Source organism: Budorcas taxicolor, chromosome 25 (genome assembly GCF_023091745.1).
Source record: "Budorcas taxicolor isolate Tak-1 chromosome 25, Takin1.1, whole genome shotgun sequence".
In the NCBI taxonomy this organism is placed as follows: domain Eukaryota; kingdom Metazoa; phylum Chordata; class Mammalia; order Artiodactyla; family Bovidae; genus Budorcas; species Budorcas taxicolor.
In genome coordinates, this window is record NC_068934.1 from 37,750,845 (window position 1) to 37,771,907 (window position 21,063).

The 21,063-nt window shown below is 45.9% G+C and overlaps 1 protein-coding gene across 1 annotated transcript; it reads right to left on the minus strand.

Moving 5' to 3' along the window:
- Window positions 1–7,989: 7,989 nt before the first annotated feature.
- LOC128068875 (pregnancy-associated glycoprotein 2-like) lies at window positions 7,990–18,462 on the minus strand. The gene is given in 10 exon segments (XM_052662120.1): window positions 7,990–8,136; window positions 9,854–9,952; window positions 10,035–10,176; window positions 11,897–12,013; window positions 12,934–13,127; window positions 14,518–14,636; window positions 14,768–14,885; window positions 15,853–15,953; window positions 15,956–15,993; window positions 18,374–18,462. Coding segments are annotated over 10 exon segments (1,128 nt in total). The 5' UTR covers window positions 18,427–18,462.
- Window positions 18,463–21,063: the final 2,601 nt, after the last annotated feature.

Sequence of the window (21,063 nt, forward strand, 5' to 3'; positions counted from 1 at the left end):
GAAAGAGATGGGAATACCAGACCACCTGACCTGCCTCTTGAGAAACCTGTATGCAGGTCAGGAAGCAACAGTTAGAACTGGACATGAAACAACAGACTGGTTCCAAATAGGAAAAGGAGTCTGTCAAGGCTGTATATTGTCACCCTGCTTATTTAACTTACATGCAGAGTACATCATGAGAAATGCTGGGCTGGAAGCAGCACAAGCTGGAATCAAGATTGCTGGGAGAAATATCAATAACCTCAGATATGCAGATGACACCACCCTTATGGCAGAAAGTGAAGAGGAACTAAAGAGCCTCTTGATGAAAGTGAAAGAGGAGAGTGAAACAGTTGGCTTAAAGCTCAACATTCTGAAAACTAACATCATGGCATCTGGTCCCATCACTTCATGGCAAATAGATGGGGAAACTGTGGAAACAGTGACAGACTTTATTTTGGGGGCTCCAAAATCACTGCAGATGGTGAATGCAGCCATGAAATTAAAAGACACTTGCTACTTGGAAGACAAATTATGACCAACCTAGACAGCATATTAAGAGGCAGAGACATTACTTTGGCAACAAAGATTCATTGAGTCAAGACTTTGTTTTTTCCAGGAGTCATGTAGGAATGTGAGAGTTGGACTATAGAGAAAGCTGAGCACCAAAGAACTGATGCTTTTGAACTGCGGTGTTGGAGAAGACTCTTGAGAGTCTGGTGGAGTGCATGGAGATCCAACCAGTCCATCCTAAAGGAAATAAGTCCTGAATATTCATTGGAAGGACTGATGATGAAGCTGAAGCTCCAACACTTTGGCCACCTGATGCGAAGAACTGACTCATTTGAAAAGACCCTGATGCTGGGAAAGATTGAGGGCAGGAGACGGGGACAAAAGAGGATGAGATGGTTGGATGGCATCACCGACCACCAACTCAATGGAAATGAGTTTGAGTAAACTCCAGGAGTTGGTGATGGACAGGGAGGACTGGCGTGCTGCAGTCTATGGGGTTGCAAAGATTTGGACACAGCTGAGTGACTGAACTGAACTGAAGTAGACAGATTAAGATTTTTAGTTGGAGTTTCAATATCAAACTCTCAGAAATTTATTGCATGAATATACAGAGAAGTAGGAGAATATAGTAGACCTGAGAAGCATCATGAGCCAGTTTGACATAATTAAGATTTATACAATTTTCACAAAATGGTAAGACACAAATTCTATTCAAGTTCCCATAGAGTATTAACTAGCAGACACTGGAACATATCCAGAGACATAGACCAGCTGCTGAAATTCAATGGTCTAAAGATACCAAAAACATATAGTCTGTTCTCTTATTACCGTGGAATTATGTTAGAGATCAATATCAAAAAATATTTGAGAATAACCCACATATTCTCAAGCGCAGTGTGACATTTACCAAGAGAGATCTTTGACTTAGCCACTGAAAGCCTCAATAAAGTTAGAAGATTGAATAAACCCAGAGGGTGATTGCAGAGAAGAAACATTTAAATGAGAAATTAATATCAAGAATACTTTTAAAATCCTACATATTTGGAAATTAAACATCCACTTTTAAATCAGAGCCATAACAAGGAAAATTAGAAAATATATGTAATAGAATAAAAATGAAAAGAGAATTTAGCAGAATTTGTTGCATGCACCTGAAGCTGCTCAATGCAATTAAATATAATGTGGAATCTTGAATAAGAGATGGGAACAAATAATGGACACTAGCATAAAATTTGGAGAAGGTGATGGCACCCCACTCCGGTACTCTTGCCTGGAAAATCCCATGGACGGAGGAGCCTGGTAGGCTGCAGTCCATGGGGTCTCAAAGAGTCAGACACAACTGAGTGACTTCCCTTTCAGTTTTCACTTTCATACATTAGAGAAGGAAATGGTAACCCACTCCAGTGTTCTTGCTTGGAGAATCCCAGGGAAGGGGGGTGCCTGGTGGGCTGCTGTCTATGGGGTCACACAGAGTTGGACACGACTGAAGTGACTTAGCAGCAGCAGCAGTAGCAGCATAAAATTTTGTGATTTGAACAAAATCCAAACTTCAGTTAATAATACTGCATCACATTAATTTCCTGCCTTTTTTTAAACAACATAATATTTCTTTATATTCTCAGAATTGGATTAGAAGAAACTTCTTTTCTTTCCTTCTTTCTTTTCTCGTTCACTCATTCTTTCCTTCCTTCCACTCCTTTGATGTCTTCTCTGATCTTTCACCCTCACAGAACTCTCAAACCCAGATGCCAACACAGGCCAGGCAGACGTGTCAGAGACCCTGTCCCCTGAAAGCTCCATCCCAACTCGGGCACCTAGTACAGGTAGGAGGGCAGGCCCAGTGCGACCAGACCTGCCTGGTCTCCAAAGGAGGCTAGAAACCCACATTGCTGTGACATCTCCCCATTTTTAAATTTCAGTAACCAGTTCAAAGTTGTAGCAACCACGGGCTGAGCTGTGGTTTGTCACCTGACATCAACAACTGACGTCCCTCCATGAGAAACACGTGCAGGGAGGGCAGAGTCTACGGGAGGAAGGGGGGAGGGGGTGGGGAGATCGACATTTCTCAGGTGTCCTGGAGCCCACCTTCTGTCACAGAGCCCTGTATTGGGGCTGACAAATCTGGAGAAGTACCAGTCGGAAAAAAGGAGGCAGTTTCCTGGTTTTGATCTTGGGCCTTGTTAAGGTCCACACCATGGGGCGGGGATGCAGAGTCTCTGGGCACTGGCCCTGGCTGCTTGCATTCTTACCCTCAACATCTTTCCACTTCTTTCTATCTAGATGAAATCCAGCTCACATAACTTGAACACAGGGAATTCCATCTGGTGGAAGATAGTGAGGCCCAGAGGCAATTAAACTACCTCCAGGGGATGGAGGTCAGAGTGGCGCCCTTGGTCACCACTCCCCATGCAGGAGGCTGCAAAGTGTCCTGGTGGGAAGGGATACTGGTGGATGGCTCAGGACAGTCATTCAGATCTGAGGTCAGTGTTGGGCGGGGTTGGGGAACAATGAAATCCTGCTCAATGAGGATCTACCCTGGGATTGTCAAACTCAACTACAAATAGAAAAAAGCAAGGGAATTCCCGAAAGACATCTGCTACATTGACTATGCTAAATTCTTTGACTGTGTGGATTACCACAAACTGTGGAAAATTCTTCAAGAGATGGGAATAGCAGACCACCTTATCTGACTTCTGAGAAACCTCTATGCAGGTCAGGAAGGAAAAACTTACATCAAACAACTGACTGGTTTAAAATTGGGAAAGGAGTACATCAAGGCTGTATGATGTCACCCTGCTTATTTAACTTACATGCAGAGTACATCATGAAAAATGCCAGGTTTGATGAAGCACAAGCTGGAATCAAGATTGCCAGGAGAAATATCAATAACCTCAGATATGCAAATGACACCACCTTTATGGCAGAAAGTGAAGAGGAACTAAAGAGCCTCTTGATGAAAGTGAAACAGGAGAGTGAAAAAGCTGTCTTAAAACTCAACATTCAAAAAACCAAGATCATGGCATCTGGTCCCATCACTTCATGGCAAATAGACGGGGAAGCAATGGAAACAGAGACAGATTTTAATTTTTTGGGCTCCAAAATCATTGCAGATGGTGACTTCAGCCATGAAATTAAAAGACGCTTGCTCCTTGGAAGAAAAGCTATGACAAACCTACACAGCATATTAAAAACCAAAGACATGACATTGCCAACAAAGGTCCATCTAGTCAAAGCTCTAGTTTTTCCAGTAGTCGTGTATGAATCTGAGAGTTGGACCATAAAGAAGCCTGAGCACCGAAGGATTGATGCTTTTGAACTGTGGTGTTGGAGAAGATTCTTGAGAGTCCCTTGCACTGCAAGGAGATCCAACCAGTCAATCCTAAAGGAAATCAATCCTGAATATTCATTGGAGGGACTGATGCTGAAGCTAAAGCTTTAACACTTTGGCTACCTGATGCGAAGAGCCAATGCATTGGAAAAGACCCTGCAGCTGGGAAAGATTGAAGGCAGGAGGAGAAGGGGATGACATGATGAGGATGAGATGATTGGATGGCATCACCAACTCAATGGGCATGAGTTTGAGCAAGCTATGGGAGATGGTGAAAGGCCGGAAAGCCTGGCATGCTGCAGTCTATGGGGTTGCAAAGAGTCAGACTTGACTGAACGACTGAACAACAACAAAGCAGTATCCACAACACTGGAAAATGTCACTTTTCATTCCCATCCCAAAGAAAGGCCAATGCCAAGAATGTTCAGACAACCTAACAATTGTGCTCATTTCGCATGCTAGTAAGGTTATGCTCAAGTCCTTCAAGGTAGGCTTCAGCAGTATGTGAACTGAGAATTTACAAATGTACAAGCTGGATTTAGAAAAGGCAGACAAACCAGAGATCATAGAGAAAGGGAATTCCAGAAAAACATCTGCTTCATTGATTGTGTGAATGCCTTTAACTGTGTGGATTACAACAAATGTTAGAAAATTCTTAATGTGATGGGAATACCAGTTGACCTTACCCATCTCCTGAGAAATCTGTATGCAGGTCAAGAAGCAACAGTTAGAAATTTACATTGAACAACTGACTGATTCAAATTTGGGAAAAGAGTGCATAAAGGCTGTGTATTAACACCCTGCTTATTTAACTTATATGCAGAGTACATCATGTGAAATTGCTGGGCTGGATGAATCACAAACTGGAATCAAGATTGCCAGGAGAAATATCAATAACCTTAGATATGCAGATGATACTACTCTAATCGCAGAAAGTAAAGAGAAACTGAAGAGCCTCTTGATGAAGATGAAAGAAGAGAGTGAAAAAGCTGACTTAGATCTCAACATTCAAAAAATTGAGGATCATGGCACCTGGTCCCATCACTTCATAGCAAATGGAGAGAAGGATAAAAAGTGGGAGCACTAAGAGATTTTGTTTTCTTGGGCTCCAAAATCACTGCAGATGTTGATTGAAGCCATGAAATTAAAAGACACTTGCTCTTTGGAAGGAAAGCTATGACAACCCTAGACAGAGTATTAAAAGGCAAAGATATCACTCTGCTGACAAAGATCCATATAGTTAAAGCTATGATTTTTCCAGTAGTCATGTTCAGATGTGAGCGTTGGACCATAAAGAAGGCTGAGTGCCAGAGAATTAATGCTTTTGAACTGTCGTGCTGGAGAAGACTCTAGAGAGTCCTTTGGACAGCAAGGAGATCAAACCAGTCAGTCCTAAAGGAAATCAAACCTGCATATTCATTGGAAGGACTGATGCTGACACTGAAGCTCCAAGACTTAGGCCACCTGATGTGAACAGCTGACTCATTGGAAAAGACCCTGATGCTTGGAAAGATTGAAGGCCAAAGGAGAAGAGGGTGGCAGAGGATGAGAAGTTTAGATAGCATCACCATCTCAACAGGCAAGAATTTGAGCAAACTCAGGAGATAATGAAGGACAAGTAACCCTAGCATGTTGCAGGTCATGGAAAGGCAAAGAATCGGACACAATTTAGTGACTGAACAGCGCCAACATCATGGCGGTAGTCGTGCTGACACCATGCATGTCTTCTGACACGGATGCGGTTGTGTCATCTAGTGGAAGCATCTACTAACTCATTTATTTTTTAGTCAACATATATTTCTTGAGGGCCTACTAGATGTCTGACACCAGTGCTAGAGCCAGAAGATCCAAAGAGACTTCTTTCACTTGTACAGTGCAGGGGGTGGAAGTCACACCTTGCAAGGGATCTTGGGGAGACAGTGAGATAGATAGCATATGTAATGAACTCAAGCTGTTATTCCTATTTTTATTGTCGATTTCTCATCTAGAGAATCATTCCTTATGGTTCTCTAAAGAACACTTGGACAATGAGTTTCACAAACTGTTCACTTGCATCACCTTTAAGCCCAGTTACTGATATTTACTGTTAAAGCAAAATAACTGATTCTGTTCTCACATTTCTCCCCTTTATCAGCTCTGCGGTTGGTCCTCTTTCACTCCCCTCAAGGTGATCATAATCCAGTGCCATCCCAAAGGGACGAGGCACAGCTAACAATAAACATATGGCCGTTCTGCACACAGATGGAAACTGCAAGGTTTAGGGGTGTGATTCAGGGTGGGGTGACAAACTTGAAGTCAGTGCCTTTCACCTCGCCCTATGCCAGCCTTTCCCTGCCTCCCTGAAGAGGAAGCCCCTCACTCCTCTTGGCCTCCCAGCCACGCCTCTGCTGTTTTCTCCATCTGGCCCTCCCCATTGCAGGTTGTCTCTTTATCTGTTTCCACGACTTTGTGGTGGGTTTGTCACCCATCCCTCTATCCCTGGGGTCAACTACAGCACCTGGTGCAAAATGCATGCCTGCGTGCGTATTTGTGTCTGACTTTCTGACCCTTGGACTGTGGCCCACCAGGTTCCTCTGTCCGTGGGGTTTTCTAGGCAAGAATACTGGCACAGGTTGCCATTTCCTTCTCCAGGGGATCTTTCTGACCCAGGGATCTAACCTGCATCTCCTATGTCTCCTGCGTTGCAGGCAGATTCTTTACCGGCTGAGCCCTCAGGAAAGCCCATAGTCGCTCCTCTGTAATTATTTGTACTGAATAAAAAAATGAAGAAAGGCAGGGGGACAGTTCTTTCACTGATGTTTCTCTTGCCTGAGTAAAGACCCCTACCATGCATTGTCTTGGGGTATGTTTTCTACTTTATCTCTTCTTTTCATTTTCTTCCATTACCTGAGTCTCCCCGCATCTCTCACCCCTACTGTCCTGAGCTTAGGTCTCTACTTAGGGTCTCCAGGTAGAAAGAAGTGATACTTCTATACCCAAGGTGCCAGTTCATGGCAGCTCAGAACCAAATAGTTTGTAACTCTGGCCCTGGAGGAAGCTCAGAGAGGCTGAACACTCTATGCACCCTGGTCCACCGTTACATGAGTGACACCTTTTCCCTACAGCACTGGAGGCCAAGGAAGGGATGTGCTGGACCCTGGAGGAGGGGGATGGCTCAGGGATCCACAGGGGCTGTCACATGGGAAATGGGACTGGAAAGGTCACAGCAGGTATGGGTGGCAGTGAGCTGGTAACTGAGGTGGGGGGACAAAGGAGAGCCATCTCAGTGTGAGGGGCCTCACCCAGAACCCCCTGGAGCAGAACCCCACTGCCAATGTTCATCTAAGATGTGATGAATAGAATATTTTCATTACCGCTCATAATCCCTCTGAATGAGGAGGCAGTGGAGTTGGCATCATCATAAACTCTTCCCTGATCTAGACCATCCCCCAACCACTATCCTCAGGGCTGCTTCCTGCCAGCTCCAGTTATTAAGTTCTGGAGGAAACTGTCAATCATGTTTGCTGCTGGGTCAGGGCCAGATAACCATGTAAAGCCACTCATAGGACCCTATGACCCTGCCATGATGGTTGATCCAGGGTTGGACATGTGATCTTAGGTGGGCCATTCAGAGCACTCCCTTGGACCCTGATGTCTCTGAGCTTCTTTCCTTATGAGTTAAGATGCCTTGGGAATATAAAAACCCTGAGGCAGGTAGCTTTGGACTCCCTCACTAGGTGTAGAAGCCTTAAGGAAGAAGGTTATTAGGCTAAGACCATCAAAGAAGAGAGAGGGGAAAGAGCGAGGGTCAGAAAGAGAGAACTGATGACTTCTGATTTCTTGGGTCTAGTCACTGAGATCTTTCTATCTGCTCTGGTTCCTATGTACAGGATCTCCAGTGTTCTTCTGAAAAGTCTCCCCTTTCCTTGAAACCAGCTGGAGTTGAGTTCCTCTCACTTGTGGTTCAGACTTGGTTCTAGAGCCTCCCTGATTATGACACACCTGCCAGACCCCAAAAGAGGCACCCATTTGTTTTAGCACCATTAAGAGTGAAACATTTTATTCTTTACTGAGAATAGAGTTTGCAGAGCACCAAACACAGTTCACCAGCATCGCTGGGCAGCAGTGCCCTAGAGTGAGTGAGTGTGTGTTAGGAGCAGCCTGATTGATTCCTGAACCAATCCAAGCATTTACACTGCCGGAGCCAGGCCAATTCTGTCATTTCTTCGATCAAAAACTGAGAAGTACTGTCTCAGGAAGACATCACCCAGGATCCAGGTCTCTGGAGAGCTAGTTTCTGTGCTGCCATGAAAGATGCTAAGGCAGAAGTTTTGAGCCTTGGGGAGTTAGAGAGACACACCCGTCAGCCTGTGTACTTACCTGTGACTCCCTCCTCAAGATCCAGACCTGGCATACTTCTTGGTTTTATTTCCCTCTTTTGGTAAGCATCAGGTGATTTTCTCAGCAGTTGGGGATATGAGGGTTCATCCAAAACCAAAAAGGGCCATGACATGTGGTTGCAATATGGCAGGAATGTGGGGAGGGGAGGATAGGATTGGGAGTTTGGAATGATCAGATGCAAAGTAATATACAGAGGAATGATAAGCAACAAAGTGCTACTTCTAGAGCAAGGAACTATATTCAATATTTATTGATTAATGAAAAAGAATATATATATTTGCATATGTACAGCTAAATCACTCAGCGGTGCAGCAGAACTTAAGGCAACGCTGAAGATCAGCTATACTGCAATACAGTTTTTAAGAAAAGAACAAGAGTGCCTCCTAGTTCTCCTCACATTCTCTGTTTCTTTCCTTCTGACTCCTGCTCCTTGTTTTCTCTGGAGAATGCCTGTTCTTCTCCTGTGTCCCCCAAACTGGTTCTTTTTAGCTTTTAATTTTGTTTGGAGTATAGGTGATTAACAATATTCTGAGTTTCAGGTGGACAGTAAAGGGACTCAGTCATACATATACATGTATCCTTGTCCCAGAGACACCCCTCCCATCCAGGCTGCCACCTTAGATCGAGCAGTGTTCCCTGTGCTATACAGTAGCTCACTGTTGGTTATGCATGTTAAATACATTCAAATCAGTGCTCACAACACGTTCTTTAAGCCTTCGGTCAGGCCCTCTGAGAAGCCTGCTTGGACCCACACTCGGCCTTTGGCCACTCCAGGCTTGGCTGGGTGACTTCTTCTGGTCTCCATCCCCACCGGTCAGTCTATAGCCCTCAACACCCCTAATAAGTCCCCAGGGTCCCTTTGCAGAGCACCTCGGGGTGCCATTTGCATGGAACCCAGGGCAGATTTGCCTAGACCGAAGCAGGCGTCCCTATGGCTCCATGAGTCAGGGGTTTTAGAATTACTGCAATTCCCTCTATTTCTCAAAGCCTTCTTTGAGCCCAACAGCCTGCTCTGAACTCCCACAGGGACCTGACGTGAAGCCTCCACCCTGTGTCAGGGCTGAGCAGTGACTGTGCAGCCTTTAGTCACCTTAGCATCCAACCTCCCCACAGAGGGGTCAGGTAGCCTGATTCACAGAGCGGGAATTGGGACTTAGCAAGGGGAAGTTGCAGTCAAGGTCCATGGTAGTCATGTAATTTATTGTAACCGGGACAGTTTCAAAAAGGAAAGGGAGACTGTTAATCATTATGTTGGGAGCACACACAGGGACTGCCACCAGCCAACCCCCCCCTTGTCACATGTCCTATTTTAGGGATCCCTAGAACTGACTTTCCGAGTTCCTGCATCTGAGGGCTCCAGTTGAACTGAAGACCTATGAGGGCAGAGGCCCTTAGTGTTTCCCCTCTCCTTGTGACTCCCACCATGCCATCACGGAGTGGTGTCTCCACATTTATTTCAGGAGGACGGATGTCCCAGACTGTCCTCTGCTCTCAAGTGGTTGATTTTGTGGGAGGTGCTGGCCCAGCCATAGGGGTTCAGCAGCATCTGCAAGTTGTGGCTTGGCCTGCAGAGGGTGCCCTCCTCCCAGCAGTAGCCCAAGGGTTCCTGCAAATCCCAATTTAGAGACCCAACCCTCAGGGATGGCCCCTCACCTTGATGATGTAGGCTTGAGGGGGCACTGGATAGTCGATGCCATTGATGTTGAAGATGACAGGAGGCAGGGTCTTGACAGCATCACATGAAACCGCATACTGTTAGAGAGAAGGAGAGTGGTTGGCCCAGAGAATCATTATGTGGGGAGACTGGGAGTGACCCTGTGGCATGACCCTTTACCTCAGAACCTTTCTGCCTGGCGTTCATGAGTTTGTGGATGTTGGTGACCAGTCTTGTTGGGCCATGGATCACTGATGTTCCAGTGTCTAAAAGGGCCTGACACCCACGAGAACAAGCAGCAACATTCCCGTTCATGCTGATGCTGAGACAGTAGGACAAAGCGGGCCTCAGGGTCATGCGGAAGGCTCCCTCACAGCTGCCCCTCCCTGGCTGTCTCCTGGACAGAGCTTCATCTCTTGCCCTGACCTTTCCTTTGCTCTGATCACAGCACGTTCCTTGACATGTGTGAATGCAGTGCTTGAATACACCAGGCTCCTTAATACCTTGCCACATGCTGGTCTTCCTTCCTAGAAAAGCCCCTTCCCCTCTGACTAGCTAATTTCTCCTCATCTTCCAGATACCAGCTTAACTGTCGTGGTTTCAGGGATATGTTTCCCCTGGTGTATATCAGTCTCCTGTCTTGGTCACTCTCTGTAGACCCTTCCTCAGGTCTACATGTACCAAAGTGACAGTTCACTCTGTGTGTGTGTCATTTCTTGTACATTTGCCTTCTTAGCTAGGAGGGCGAGTTTTATTCTCATCACATCCCTAAATTGCTTGGCACACAGTGGATGTACAATGCTTGTCTGTTGAATGAGTCAATGAAGGCTGTGAAAATAATGAAGACCATCCAGAGAGGTATATCTGATGTCTGACCAACAATGGGACAAACACACTGTGAAGATGGAGGTCCCTGTGGCAGCAGATTCTCATAGGGGTGGAGGAGACCAGCTGCTCTGGGAGGGGGTGTCTCTGAGTAGCACCTCCTCAATGGGCTCAGACCCTGAGACCCTGACCAGGTGATACCTGATTAGACACAGAACCTCAACGGACAGGTAAGCTTTTATCTGAGGGTCAAACACAGAATCTCATCAATTATTGGCTCTCCTTCTCAAGCCACTCCTGGTTCCCACCTTCCCGATTCTCTGTCACATCCCCTGCCCCACTGTGAGCCCAGGGACGTGGGGTATCTCTTTTTATGAGTCGCTTTCGGGTCCCAAGACTGTGCTCAACCTCTCTCCACTGCTGGCTAGCTTCTCCCTAAGGAGACCAGTTTTCCCCATTTCTTCAGGACTTTCCCTGTTTTTAACCTGACATTTATCTGTACTTCCCTGGTGGCTCAGATGGTAAAGCGTCTGTCTACAATGTGGGAGACCCGGGTTCGATCCCTGGGTCGGGAAGATCTCCTGGGGAAGGAAATGGCACTCCACTCCAGTACTATTGCCTGGAAAACCCCAGGGACAGAGGAGCCTGGTAGGCTACAGTCCATGGGGTCACAGAGAGTCGGACATGACTGAGCGACTTCACTTCGCTTTATCTGTACTGAGAACTTCCTTGGTCCCATGTAGCCCTCTACAGTTGGTCATGTTATCACAGCTCTTTTCAGGCTGAGGAAATTCTCCCTGATCCTCTTTTCACCACACTGTAAAGTCCTATAACCGTGCTTCCCACCTCACACTCAGGGGTGCGGTCCTCCCGCAGCTGCACAGGCCTCTCTGGACCCTGTGGTGGACCCTGTCAGAGCCCTGGTCAGGAGGCCTGGGAGTGATTATGAACCCATGGGTGATTTGTGTATCTGTGTGTTTCTGTGTTTCTGTGTGTATTCATATGTGGCTCTGTGTGTGTACTTGTGTGTCTCTGGCTGGTTATGCACGTTTATATGTGCCTACTAGTGTCTTTGTATGTGTGCCTGTGTGTCTGTCTGTGTCGTTGTGGCTGGTGTGTATGTCTGTTGACTGTGTCTGGTAGTGCATTTGTGTGTCTGTGTCCACGTACAGATGTGGGAGCATCACTTGGGGTGATCCTCAGAGGGAGAGGCTTACCGGTTCATGCTTATCTGCCAGTAGCGAGTTTGGGACAGTGGTATCCAGTTGAGCTCTCCCTTGTAGTAGCGGTGGTCCACCCCACCAAACATCACCACACTGCCCTCCGGCTTGCATCTACAGAGAGGGGGCAGGGATCCTTGGAGGACAGTAACAACAGCACTGTCTGAGAGTTGTGCTTGTCCACCCACCAAGGCCCTGATAAGGTCCCCATGTACACATGCAGAAATCGAGTCTAGGAGCGATTGAGAACCAGACTGAGCTTGGTCGCTGGCTAATGAGTGGCACAGAGGAGGTTAGAAGCTGGGCCACCTGGCAGGTCTCTATCCACTCAGTCTTCAGAAGAGGCCCTGGACCTCCTGCGACCTGAGTGGTCAGATACTCTCAGAGGACAGTGTGCTGAAGGCTTTTGGCTTCCCCCTTGTCCAGTCTGTATTTTTTCAGAAAAACCAAGGCCTGAAGCACTAGGGTGTGGCTTCAAGTCATTCAGGGTTGGCTTCACTGGCCCGTGACCTATGCTGTCCATTGGGCCCCACACTCAGCAGGGCCCCACCTCTGCTCTCCCTGTCTTGAAATTTCCAATAGTTGTTGAAAAAGAAATTCCACACTTTTGTTTTGAGTCCCACTTTTTCATTTTGCACTGGCTCCTGCAAATTGTTTAGCTGGTCCTGGGTGCCCAGTGAAATGTTAGTGAGGAAAGAAAGATTTCCACCATTCCTCTCTTTCCTTCCATGTCAAATTTATCAGCAAATCCTGTTGCCTTTTCTTACAACTCGTATCCTGACACCTTGCATTAGTTTTCCTTTTTGCTCACCCCCTACTCCAAGCCCTAGGTCTTGCGTCCAGGAGCCTGGTTGTGTACCAATAAAACTTTATTTATAAAAGCCAGTGGTGAAGCCAGGTGGGGCCCTGGGGCCATAGTTATCCTGGGTTAGATCATCTCTCAGCATACTTCTGTATCAATTGTTGCATAATTTTCATGCAACTGAAAGCATCTTACAACTAATTTGGAGAGGGACTGTCTAGCTCAGACTTACTTGTTCAAGTAGAAGGCAAAGACAGGCTCAGAAAAGGCACCTTGCAACCACAAGTTGTCAAAGATGGGGATGGCACCTTTAATGCCGATGGAGGGGTAGGCCAAGCCCAGGACGCCATCAAAGGGTGCACCATCAAACCCATATTCCTCCAGGCTCAGGCCAAACGACTGTTTAAGGCTAACAAGTTTCCCGATCTGTGGGCGAGAAGAGTGTTCCCACATAAAGTTTTGTTAAGTGGGTCTAGGATTGGGTTGAGGAAGAGATGCCATTAGCATTGCAGAGATCTGAGGTCTTTGTGTGTCCTCGGTAGACCTCAGATTTTTAGACCGAGCCTGGAGGGGAATTGGGGTTCCATTTATGTGGTCTGTGGATTTAGACAGGGTGCTCAGGGCTGGTGCACTGACAGGATTCTGAGGGATGGGATGGGGAAGGAACTGGGAGAGGGTCTCAGGTTGGGGAACACAGGAACACCCATGACTGATTGATGTCAAGGTATGGCAAAAACCACTACAATACTGTAAAGTAATTAGCCTCCAATTAAAATAAATCAATTAAAAAAATAAAACACCTGCTCCTGTGAAAAACACCTGCATGAGTCAAATTGGCCTCATGCCTTCTTGTACGGGTGGGGCACCCGAGTCAGGCCAGGACCGAGCGGTGCCCCCTTGTGGACAAAATGAGTAAAGAGCAGGAGAGCCTTCTCTGGCGTCTCTCTGAACTTATGACAGAAATGGAGTGAATTGATGGAAGTGTATTTTGGATTCTGCATCTGCCCAGAAAGACAGAAGTCCATTATACAATGTTTCTGGCAGTCTTATGAAATTACTGCCTGGGAAATACCCTTTTAGGGGTATGTGTGTGTTTGTGTGAGTGTGTATGGGAGAGAGAGAGAGTGAGAGAGAGAGAAAGAGTGAGGCGAACTACTCAGGCCCTAGGGGGAGGGAGGCTATAGGTTTTATTAGACCCCCAAAAGCCTCATACGTTGAGAACACACTTAGGCCCACCTACAGCTCTGGCCTCCTGCTTACCCACCCTGCATAACTGAAGTGCTTGACTGCACCCAGGGTCCCCAGAAGAGTTTTATCCTTTCCCCAAATGCCCACCACCAGCTTCGGTCCTGACAAGCCAGCCCAGCTCCACTGCTTACCACACATGTGACCTCAGCAAGCCCTTGCTGTCTGCATCTCAGTTTCCTCATCTGTATCATTAGCTAGTCAACGCACCTGCTGTGTGGGGTTGTTGCAGGTTTAAACAACTTATTACTACGAAAGTGCCTGGCACACTCTGAGAATATAAAAGTTGGTGCTTTTTTCCCCCTCTTCTGGCTCCCAGAAAAATGAACCCTGAGCTGCTCATGGGCAGAGGAGCTGCAAGTCCACAGCCCAAGCCCCTCTCTGGGTTAGCTAATCCATTTGTTTGTGTGTCACTATGGAGACTGTCTCTCCAGGGACAGGATCCTGTGCGTAAGAGGCCAATGTCTATGGGAGGTAGGGTAGGACAGTCCTGCCAGCTTGTCCTGTATCTGTTTTGTAAGCAGTGGTCAATCCATAGTCAGTCCTGACTCAGCTTTTGTTTCCACATTACCCGAACGGTGTCAGAGCCAAGAAATCCCTGAATTGTCCCAGGTCCATAGAAGATGTTAATAGGCTGGCGTGTTTGCCCGAAGCTGGAGGAATTGTGAAGATTGAAGGTTTTGTGTGTATCTGCAGACACAGGAGAGGAGTGTCAGTCAGGTGCCAAGGGTGGAGAAGGGAGAGTCAGGGTGGAGAGAAGGGTGGATAAGGGTGGAGAGGGCAAGTAAAAGATGGGTGGATTGGGGGGTGTTTGTACTCACAACAGGCTGGACTGACACAGCTGATGGAAGGCACCCACAAGTCAGCTGAGCCTGTGTCAAAGATGACCTGGAACTCCTGAGGGGGTGTTCCAATGGTGATATTACCCACGTAGGCCATCTATGGGGACCAGGAGGGGTGGGTTAGTGCAGATCTGGCTCCCCTCGATTTCCACACTGCTGCCTCCCTCTGGGTGTCACATGTCTCCTAAAATCACTTTCGAATCACCATGCCTTTGTTCTCACAGCCTTTGTTCCCAGAGGTGCCTGCATTTGATACTTTTTCCTGCGCTACATGCTATGCGGGATATTCACTCTATGACCAGGGACTGAAAAAGTACCTCCTGCATTGGAAGCCCAGAGTCATAAGCACTGGACCCCAAGGAAGTCCTGGTGCCTTCAATTGAAAAGCTCTCTAGTCTCTTCAAACCCAGTCTGAGCACCCCCTTCTCCAAGAGTTCCTTCTTGATCAACCCCAACCACTCCCTCTAAACTCAGACCACATCCAATCAACACCACACAGGTGACCCTTTCATTTGACATATATTTACTCTTTGCCTTTCTCTCAGGCTAGCCTGCACAATCTTGAAGACAAAACGTGCCCTTTTTTCTGATCTAATAACAATAACCACAGTGTTAGATTCTTTATGGCCTTACGCGGAATAGGGATTCAGTAACTTTTTACTGCTGTGATTCTTGCATCTGTGGAAGCTGAATTCCTCTGCCTGGGGATTCACACTTGCTTTGCAGTTGGCTTTATCTTTTGACTGGAGATGGCTCACCCTTCCTCTGTAACGGAGTGGCTCACTTAGTTCAGAAGGAACAATCTCGCTCAACCTAATGACACATCTTTGACCCAGAAATGGACGTTTACCTGTCCCCTGGTCATTGCTGGGCCCAGTCACCACAGACCAAGAGTTGAGGATGAGCATGCCTTCTCCTGTGGAACGGGGTCCTGGTGCCTCAGTGTTTCTGACTCCTGCAGGAGCCTCAGCCCCAACATCCCACCTGCTACTTCCAGAGGAACCACAGTGCTAGGCCAGAGCACCAGGGGGCCCTGTGAAGAGCCATCCTCCCAACAAACTCACATCCAGATAGTTCCTCAGGGGATGAGTAGCTATTTTGGAGTCTCTCTTGGACAGTCTGTAAGCTTGTTCCTCCAGGAAATTGTTCAGCAAGTTTTTTCCCACAGGGTTTCTCGCAAGGTCTTCATTTTGCTTAGAGGCAAACTTTCACCGAGGATTAGGAAAAGGAAACAGAGAAGATACAATTAGCTATCCTTGTTAAGATATAACTGTCATTGTAATGGCACTGTGTATTTTTCCAAGCATTTTTATGAGTGTCACCTCATTATTGGAATGCCATGCAAATACCATGGCAAGGACATGGGTTTGAATACAGGTTCTTTTGTGTAACATTGGGTAAGATCATTTGGATTCTCAGCTTACCCCTGGGTAAAAAGGTGGAATTTAATGATCCCCCCCCCCCCCCGCCCCATATAGAAAATTCAGGAGATAAGTGAAGTGATGGATATAATGTATCTGATATATCTTAAATCTCAACAATGACAGCCGTTAGTATTGCCGTTGCCATCCCGCTATATCCTTCTCAAGAAAGCTCAGGGAGGAAGGTTCTAGAAAAGAACCATTATCTTATTTATACAGGAAAGAAATCTGAAATTCAAGGAGTTTGTCACTTGGATGTGGTCACACTGCCTGTGAGATGTAAAACAACGAAGAAGTAGCTCTCCCTATCTTCCTCCAATAGAAATGGAACAGAGAATTGAGAGAAGAATCCGGGAGATAGGAAACAAATTAGAGAAATTAAGAGGCTAAAGAAGCAAAGATGAGTAAAAATTGAAAAATTAAAAGAAGAAAAAACAACACGGAGAGATCTGAAAGGTTGTTGCTGAATGAAAAGACGGCAGGGATTCTTGGCCTCCGAAGGAGAAGTATTCAATCTGGAGCCAGATATGAGGCTTGATCACTTAGAGCTTTGTGTAATAAAGTTTTATTAAAGTATAAACGAGATAGAGAAAGCTTCTGACATAGGCATTAGAAGGGGGCAGAAAGAGTACCCCCCTGCTAGTCTTCAGCTGGATGTTATATAGTCACTAGCAGTCTGTTAACGAAAGAAAGGAATGTCTTAAAACTCAGGATGGCACCAGGCCCCTCACCCGTAAGATGCATTTTGGGATAATCTTGGCATCAAATGGTTCATCCTGGGCCATAAAATGATTAACTTGAATCTTGTAGAAGGACAGATTACCATACAAATAGTTTTGTTTACATAGATTAGGAGAACAATATCTGAGTATAACATGCTAGTTTGTCGAGTAGGTTCTGAGCCATGAGGTGGAACCAACTTGAAGACAGAGTTTGGGGTAAATGCATAGCACATTAGCATAGCTTACGTCAAACATTTCCATAAGAAAAATGTGTTGGTTATCTCAATGTTTGAGAATAGTTAACTTCAGGTGAAACCAGGTGTCATTATGGCAACACGGTATTTTAAGAGAAATCTCCTTTTAAATTTGTATAGAGAAGGAAAAACATATCATTAATTTGTTTCCTCCTGCAGCTTAAGAGCAGAGAAGGCAATGGCACCCCACTCCAGTACTCTTGCCGTGAAAATCCCATGGACGGGGGAGCCTGGTAGGCTGCAGTCCATGGGGTCGCGAACAGTCGGACACGACTGAGCGACTTCACTTTCACTTTTCACTTTCATGCATTGGAGAAGGAAATGGCAACCCACTCCAGTGTTCTTGCCTGGAGAATCCCAGGGACGGGGGAGCCTGGTGGGCTGCTGTCTGTGGGGTCGCACAGAGTCAGACACGACTGAAGCGACTTAGCAGCAGCAGCAGCCGCTTAAGAGAGATAAAAATGTCTGACACTTGCAGGCTATTTCCTCCGTTTGGAGATCCCTGGCCTTCCTGCCTATTATCCTCTCAGCTCTGCACTCACAAAGACTTCCAAAGAGATGGAGAGATAAAGGAGAGAGATGCAGAGATGCAGACCTAGACATATACACACTGAGGTAGATAGAGAACAGAGAGGGCACCTAGAATAAAATGTAGAAAAATTCTATTCCACAGGGCCACACATACATTTGTACAGGTTGTGCCCTAAACAATTGCAAGGAGTTCCATTTTCAGCAGGTCACCACATGATGGGGTCCCAAGAGTTGTGCAACCATGCAAACCTACACCTCGACCCAGGGACCCACACTTTCTATAGCAAGGTGCATGCATGCGTGCTAAGCCCTTTCAGTCATGTCCAACTCTATATGACCCTATGGACCACAGCCTGCCAGGCTCCTCTGCCCGTGGGATTCTCCAGGCAAAAATATTGGAGTGGGTTGCCATGTCCTTCTCCAGGGGATCTTCCCAGGCCAGGGATCAAACCCACATCTCTTACATCTCCTATATTTGCATGTGGGTCCTTTACACCAGCACCACCTGGGAAGCCCAAGGCTAACAAGCAAGGATGAGTACCTATAGCAAGGTACTTATCAATAAGTAAGAGTTGAACTTTAAGATTATCAGGAAAATATTCCATTTCTTTCTAACCCAGAAAGGAAGATGATGCCACTTACAGTCCCCATACTTACATGACTATGCACTCTGAGAGGGCCACCAGCCTGAGGAGCACAAGCCACTTCATGCTTCTTTCCTGGCTCCAAGTACTCAGGGAAGCTTTAGTCCTTTAGCATGCAGTGGTGACCAGGAGCTTCTAGTTATATGTGCTCTAACTTGCCCTAATTGTCCGCTTTAGGGCACTAATGGATCTGATAAAAATACAAAGCTCTCAATAAAATTTTTATCTCCATCCCTGAGCTTGGGGAATGGTCTTCGAAAATTCTCAGAATTCAGAGAATCCTACTGTGATCTCTTCCTTGAGGCTTGGCTGGAAAACCAAAGTGAAGCGCATGGACATCTAAGGCATGGAGAAACTTGCCAACTTGGAGAAAATAACTGCTAAGAAAACCATAAAAATGAATACTAGGGGCCATGTGAGACTTTCATGATCTCACGTGGTCTGCCTAGCCACTTCATGAGGTATGGTTTGCTGTCCTCCTTGGAGAGCTGATTGCTAGGAGGAAAAGTGGTCAAATGGAGAAGTGAAGACTTGAGAGGCAGCCCAGGGACATATGAGTGGTTTTAGGTAGTGGGTCTAATGGCAGAGATCAGGGGCACCTATGATGCCAGTGTGCATCAAAGATTTAGGGCAGAGCAGTATTTCAGTTGCATGATTTCAGTATTGAAAGAAGTGCCATAGGCATCCACAAGATATTTTATATCATCCAACAAACCTACAAGGAAGACATATGTGCTTGTGTCTGAGTTAGATGGTGGAAAGTCAAAGTTGATCAAGACACAACTAGTCTTTATCTTAATAGAGCTATCAGTCTAGTTTTCACAAACTCATGGTTCAGGAGGCAAGAGGAATGATACAAAGCCTAGGCAGCCATACTCAACACTGGGCAGCACATGCCTTTCCACTGGGACCAGCCTCTCCTCCACTTCAGCCATGCTGGAAAGTGGGTCAGTTGGCCATGTTTTCTAGAGAAGTCAGAAGTCTGGATATTTATGTGCAAGTTCATGATTTTAATGTTAGCAACTAATTTTTATCCCCCTCAAACATAGTGGGAGCCAAATCTCCACCATAGTGGGCTGGATTCAGCCTTCAGTCTATGCAGGTTTTATTTCTGGCCTAGAAGTAGGAGTGCAGTGGGGACAGAGAGGAATTTAATTCAAGTTGGTTGATTTAAATGAGACTGAATGTATATTAAACATGTTAGTTTTCCATTTACAAAGAAAGATCACCAGGGACATATCAATCAATGACCTTAATAATGACAATTTGCTGATAAATGGATATATGTCTGATGTAAGTCTCCAGTAGGGTCCATGCCATGAAAAAATTTGACTGCCGAACAAAACACAGAAAAAATAATTTTGAAGTGTCTTATCAATCAAAGAAGGCAAAGAAAACCACGCAGGGCTCCAACCCAGACTGAGATGAACAGGGCTATCTGTTAAACTGTTACTGCAGCCAAAGGAAAGACGATAGTGTTTCCTGCTCTTCCAGGACTCCCAGGGCCTATTCCTGCATGAGATCTATCCTGGCCTGTCCCTTGGATACAACAACAGGGGCCTGGTCTGGACACCAGGTGTGTATAGATGGGGCACAATGTCTTAACCCTCATTTTTGCAAATTGTTTGAATCCAGTTTTGGTGGTTCAGTCTCTAAAGAGGGAATATGAGAGCATCTAACAATGACACACACATTTTCTCTTTAGCTCAGCAATTCTATACCTAGGGATCTACCCAATGACACACTGGTGAAAATATAAAAAGCCATATGCACAAGCTATCTACTGCACATTGTTTTTAAAATATCAGCAACATACCTGAAATGACCATCCATGGGGGAATCTACAATTAGGCACAGGGCATCCCAACACCGGGGTATAATGTGGATGAAGAAGTAGTGGAATGGGTGATATTGTCAACTGTGTATTTTTTAAAAAAGAGGGTCCAAAAAAGTTATTAGAGTTTGTTGCTTCTTATACACATTTTCAAAAGCAGACGCATTACTTTGCCGACTAAGGTCTGTCTAGTCAAGGCTATGGTTTTTCCAGTGGTCATGTATGGATGTGATAGTTGGACTGTGAAGAAAGCTGAGTGCCGAAGAATTGATGCTTTTGAACTGTGGTGTTGGAGAAGACTCTTGAGGGTCCCTTGGACTGCAAGAAGATCCAACCAGTCTATTCTGAAGGAGATCAACCCTGGGATTTCTTTGGAAGGAATGAAACTCCAGTACTTTGGCCACCTCATGTGAAGAGTTGACTCATTGGAAAAGACTTTGATGCTGGGAGGGATTAGGGGCAGGAGGAGAAGGGGAAGACAGAGGATGAGATGGCTGGATGGCTTCACTGACTCGATGGACGTGAATCTGAGTGAACTCCAGGAGTTGGTGATGGACAGGGAGGCCTGGCGTGCTGCGATTCATGGGGTCGCAAAGAGTCGGACACGACTGAGTGACTTAACTGAACTGAACTGATACACATGTATGTCTATTTTCATTTATGAACAGTAAAAGAATTAGCCAAAAACTTCTAAAATGTAATTTATTGATGAGGAGCAGGGAAGTGAGATTTTTCTTGTTTCATACTTTGACTTGCAGCCAGAAAAATGTGTTAGAGAATCAAAAAATAATCACGTGTGTCAAAATTGAGAACAAAGACTAATAAGTCTAATTGTAACAAGTTGGTGACTAGCTTCACATATCAAAACG